Source organism: Microtus oregoni, unplaced genomic scaffold (genome assembly GCF_018167655.1).
Source record: "Microtus oregoni isolate MIOR12 unplaced genomic scaffold, Mior012 000056F_ref0000123, whole genome shotgun sequence".
Lineage (NCBI taxonomy): Eukaryota > Metazoa > Chordata > Mammalia > Rodentia > Cricetidae > Microtus > Microtus oregoni.
This window is the reverse complement of record NW_024543832.1, coordinates 1,932,788-1,938,254: the sequence shown is the minus strand read 5'-3', so window position 1 is coordinate 1,938,254 and position 5,467 is coordinate 1,932,788. Positions and strand designations below refer to the sequence as shown.

The 5,467-nt window shown below is 39.3% G+C and overlaps 1 gene segment (V, D, J or C); it reads left to right on the top strand.

Moving 5' to 3' along the window:
• Positions 1-757: 757 nt before the first annotated feature.
• Positions 758-4,889, top strand: LOC121438436 (the record flags this gene model as incomplete). The annotated part of the segment is given in 3 exon segments: positions 758-841; positions 961-1,266; positions 4,861-4,889. Coding segments are annotated over 3 exon segments (381 nt in total), but the record flags the coding sequence as incomplete, so codon positions are not given.
• Positions 4,890-5,467: the final 578 nt, after the last annotated feature.

Below are 5,467 nucleotides of genomic sequence, written 5' to 3'. Positions count from 1 at the left end.
TAGTATGTCATGATTTCAAAATTCCTCATTCTGTGACTTATTAACCTAACACCATAGAATGTCATATTTTCAACGAGTGAAGTTAAATGAAAGGACATCTGTATGTGGCTTAGAGTCCAGGCAGGAGACTTATTGATTGTCCCAGATGTGGAAACTTTGCCTCTTAAAAGATCTTAGAATTAAAGGTGAATTAATTCCAAAGCATGATAAATACATAACACCAAAATGTTAAAATAGTCGAACAAGTGTAAAATTGGATTTCAATATGCTTTGTCACATATCAAAGGCTAAATCTGGAGAGCAATCATACTTCTTCAATGTATATTTGTCAAAAAAGAGGATAAAGTCTAGGAATTTGTGCATCCTACACTACTGAAGTAAGATTTTAACAATGGTTCTTGATTTTAATAATTATATTCAACATTAATTCAGCTTTATATCAATACTTTAAAAATATTCAAAATAATATTTTATATCTGTGAAACAGAGTTTTCGACATGCTTAAATCATAAAATTTAAAGAGTTAACACATCTACAAAGGATAAAATACATAATTGTAACAGTTACTGATACTGAACTCATCTAGTATTTTTTTGTTATGAACTAAAAACTGCACCTTCTATTGTTTTAACCATAGAAATGATTATATAGCAGGAAGGAAGAAATGCAAATTGTGCTTCCCTCTACTCATGAAAACCAGCCCAGTCCTGACTCTGTCACTCTAGCAGGGGAGCCCGGTCCTGAGTTCCCCCTTCTTCCCACTCAGTGATCAACACTGAACAAAGACCTCTCATCATGAAGTTGTGGTTAAACTGCATATTCCTTGTAAATCTTTTAAAAGGTAATTTATGGGAAGAAGATATGCTGAGTATGTGGGTGCATGAGTAAGAAGTGGGCATGAGTAAGAGGGATGGTGGGTGTGTGTAACATTTTCCTCACTGGAATTCTCTATTATTGAAGGTATCCAGGGTGAGGTGCAGCTGGTGGAGTCTGGAGGAGGCTTGGTGAAGCCTGATGGTTCCCTGAAACTCTCCTGTGTAGCCTCTGGATTCACCTTCAGTGATTATTATATGCACTGGGTCCGCCAGCCTCCAGGAAAGGGACTGGAGTGGGTTGCCCTTATTAGAACTAAAGCTAATAGTTACACAACAGAATACAGTGCATCTGTGAAGGGCCGGTTCACCATCTCCAGAGATGATTCCAAAAACACCCTCTACCTTCAAATGAACAGTCTGAGAGCTGAGGACACTGCTACTTACTACTGTACAAGAGGCACAGTGAGGGGCCTTCAGTGTGAGCCCATACACAAGCCTTCATGCAAGATTGCTCAGAACCAAGAGTGGGTGTACAGGGCCAGAGAAACAGACAGGATGTATTATTGCTCCATACACTATTTCTCAGTGAAAGATTTATAATGCTTTATCAACCACAGAAGTCTCTACATTGAAAAGTGGCAACTTTGTCTCTTCAAACTAAATATTTCATTAATCTCTGAGAAATTTTATTTGTGATTATAAATTTTTAATTGAAACCGTTTTACTTTTCCTTTTCATTTAATTTTGGCATATGCTTTTATTATATAGAAATGTGTGGACTGAGATTTGTGCTCTTTAAAACATGGTGTACATTTTTTCAGGTCTTCTTGGCTTAAGTGTTTCTATCAAATATTTAGGTATTATTCCGATAAACCTGCCTTAAACTGAGTTGACCCCTCCTGTAACTTTCAATACCATTTCCTTATTTTGTGGTTTTAATATTCTAGCTGTACTTTATCATGGGGAGTTTCTTTCCTGTTCCAGTTTGGTGTCCTACCTGTAGTCCACTTTAGCCTAGACAGGCATCTTTTTCTATATGATTAGGACATTTTTTCTATGTTTGTATTGAAAATATTGTTTTTGCCTTTGCCTTCATACTTTTGCCTTGTCTAACTCCATTAAACAAAGAATACGTACATCACTTCATGCTGTCCCAAAGAATTCACTTGGGGCTGGAGAGATGGCTCAGTGGTTAAGAGCACTGACTGCTCTTCCAGAGGTCCTGAGTTCAATTCCCAGCAACAACATGGTGGCTCACAACCACCTATAATGATATCTGTTACCTTCTTCTGGCCTACAGGCAGGATACTGTATAAATAAATAAATAAATCTTTTTAAAAAAGAATTCCCATACTCTACTCATATATACTCTAATATTTTCTAATGGGCCTTCACTGAGTGACTCAATAACTTGACATTACACTCCAGTCTTGATTCTTAGATTTTTGACATGCTCCATTTTATTGTTGTATCCTTCTACAGTTTTTTAACTATTAATGTTTTCATTTTCATAATTATTTTAGTTTTTCATTCAGCAATTCTTAACCTTATTTTAATCTGCTTATAACTCAGGTTTCTTCTTAATTTCATTCTAATCAGTCTTATTTTGTTGTTATTGATGAAAATAGTGAAAATGATATTCTAGTCTTGGTGTGTACATATCCTCTTTTTGTTGCCGGAGCATAGTTATAATAATAGCTTGGAAAAAGTTTTGCTGGAAAATCACTCATGTAAACTTCATTGTTAATTACTATGATTTTACTACCTTTAGACTGGGATGAGGTTGTGATCTTGGCTATTTCTGTTATTTTTATTAAGATAAACCTTTTGAGAACAGAAGAAATTTCTGTAAAAATGAGTCTGTCAACCTTTAAAATGGGGTTGTCTACCTTCAGATCTTAATTTAATAATGATATAAATTCAGAAGTTCTATATTGGCTCTTTTTTATCCAGCTTTTCAGAGTAAACATTTTCAAAGTAATTTCCATTGATGTCTTGAATTTCAGTGGAACCTGTTGTTATTACATCATTTGATTAGAGGCTTATCTATTTCAAATGTGTTATGTCATTCTTTGTGTTAATTTTTGTATATTCTTTCAGTGTAAGTGGTTTTAATATTCAGAAGAGTCATGACAGGTTTGAGATATTGCTTTATTTTGAAGAATTGACATCCAGGACTACTGTTTACATAAACAGACACTATCCAAGGATAAGAAGACCAATAGATTGTACTCTTGTACCTTGACAACTTGTGGTTTCTTCATGTCTGATTGCCCTACTCTTTCGTGTGTCATGGTGAGTGACAAAAGACACAGGGCCTTTGAGATGTTGAGGGGAGATAAGTCAACATAATGAATGGGAAGTTTCTCTTTTTATTTTAATTTATTTATTTATTAAAGATTTCTGTCTCCTCCCCGCCACCGCCTCCCATTTCCCTCCCCCTCCCCTGATGAAGTCCCCCTCCCTCATCAGGTTGAAGAGCAGTCAGGGTTTCCTGACCTGTGGGAAGTCCAAGGACCACCCACCTCCATCCAGGTCTAGTAAGGTGAGCATCCAAACTGCCTAGGCTCCCCCAAAGCCAGTACGTGCAGTAGGATCAAAAACCCATTGCCATTAATATAATTAGAAGCTAGAGGATGAACAATTCTAGAGAAGTCAGGTAGTTTTATTTTTTCACTTAGAGGTAAGAACTTGGAGAAGTCAGAAAGGTATTGGTGAGTAAAAGCAATGTCTACTTAGCAGTTTGGAAAAGCTGGGGCAAGAAAAAGCCTGCTGAAGATGTTGGGCAAATGACAGAGAGGAAAGGGTAGGCGGGGTCACAGAAAGACTGAGGCTTGTGAGAATGGAAGCAGCTGGACTACTTGGTGGTTCAGGGAAAGCAGGTTTCTAAGGCCAGGTCAATTATTTCTGTGAGCAAAAATAAAGCTTAGCTGATGGGACAAAATAAGTACTTGAGGATCCCCAGGGCAGAAGGATATGGTATGGAGAGGAATAGGTCTATTGTTATCTTTTTTTTTTTTAGTTTATGAAAAGGTTAGTTTCTTTTTTTTAACTTTTTTTTATTGAGAAAAGGAAAAAAAAAACAAGTTTCCTCCTCCTCCCAGCCTCCCATTTCCCTCCCCCTCCTCCCACCCTTCTCCCACTCCTCCCACCCTTCTCCCCTTCCCCCCACACCTCTCCCCCTCCCTCTCCAGCCCAAAGAGCAGTCAGGGTTCCCTGCCCTGTGGTAAGTCCTAGGTCCTCCCCCCTCCGTGCATTTCTAGGAAGGTGAACATCCAAACTGGCTAGGCTCCCAATAAGCCAGCACATTACGTAGGTTCAAAACCCCGTGCCATTGTCCTTGGGTTCTCATCAGCCCTCATTGTTCGCCATGCTCAGAGAGTCCAGTTTTATCCCATGCTTTTTCAGTCAGAGTCCAGCTGGCCTTGGTGAGCTCCCAATAGATCAGCTCCACTGTCTCAGTGGGTGGGTGCTCCCCTCATGGTCCCTACTTCTTTGCTCATGTTCTCCCTCCTTCTGCTCCTCATTGGGACCTTGGGAGCTCAGTCCAGTGCTCCAGTGTGGGTCTCTGTCTCTGTCTCCATCCATCACCAGATGAAGGTTCTATGATGATATGCAAGATTTTCGTCAGTATTGCTCTAGGATAGGGTCATTTCCGGTTCCCTATCCTCAGCTGCCCAAGGAACTAACTGGGGACCTCGGCTTGGGCATCTGGGAGCCACTCTAGGTTCAAGTCTCTTGCCAACCCTAAGGTGGCTCCCTTAACTAAGAATTGTGCTTCCGTGCTCCCCTATCCAACCTTCCTTTATCCCAATCCTCCTTTTTCCCCAAGTTCCCCCCATTCTCCCATTCTCCCTTTTCTCTCCCCATCTCCCCTTACCCCCACCTGTCAGAATGGCTAAAATAAAAGTCTCCAAAGATAGCCTTTGCTGGAGAGTCTGTGGAGGTAGGGGAACCCTCATCCATTGCTGGTGGGAATGCAATCTTGTGCAACCACTTTGGAAATCGTTGTTTTGGTTTCTCAGGAAATTCGGGATCAACTTACCCCTGGACCCAGCAATACCACTCCTGGGAATATACCCAAGAGATGTCCTATCATATGACAAGAGCATTCTTTCAACTATGTTCATAGCAGTATTATTTGTAATAGCCAGAACCTGGAAACAACTTAGATGCCCTTCAATGGAAGAATGGATGAAGAAAGTGTGGAATATCTACACATTAGAGTACTATGCTGCGGTAAAAAACAATGACTTCTCAAATTTTGCATGCAAATGGATGGAAATAGAAAACACTATCCTGAGTGAGGTAACCCAGACCCAAAAAGATGAATATGGGATGTACTCACTCATAATTGGTTTCTAGCCATAAACAAGGGTCACGGAGTCTACAATTGGTGATCCCAAAGAAGCTAAGTAAGAAGGTGAACCAAAGGAAAAGCATATAGTTTTCCTCTTGGATATGGGAAGTCTATTGTTATCTTTAGGAGTTAAAAAAAAAGTGTTGATGGAGACTTTATGGGGAGCACACTGCATTGATTCATAGGGTGGCCAGCTCTGAAAGAGCTAAAGTTTAAATAAAGCTCTTGAATCTGTTTTTATTTTGATCAAAGAATAATCTTAGTATTTATTTTCATGTAATGAAGATCTTTT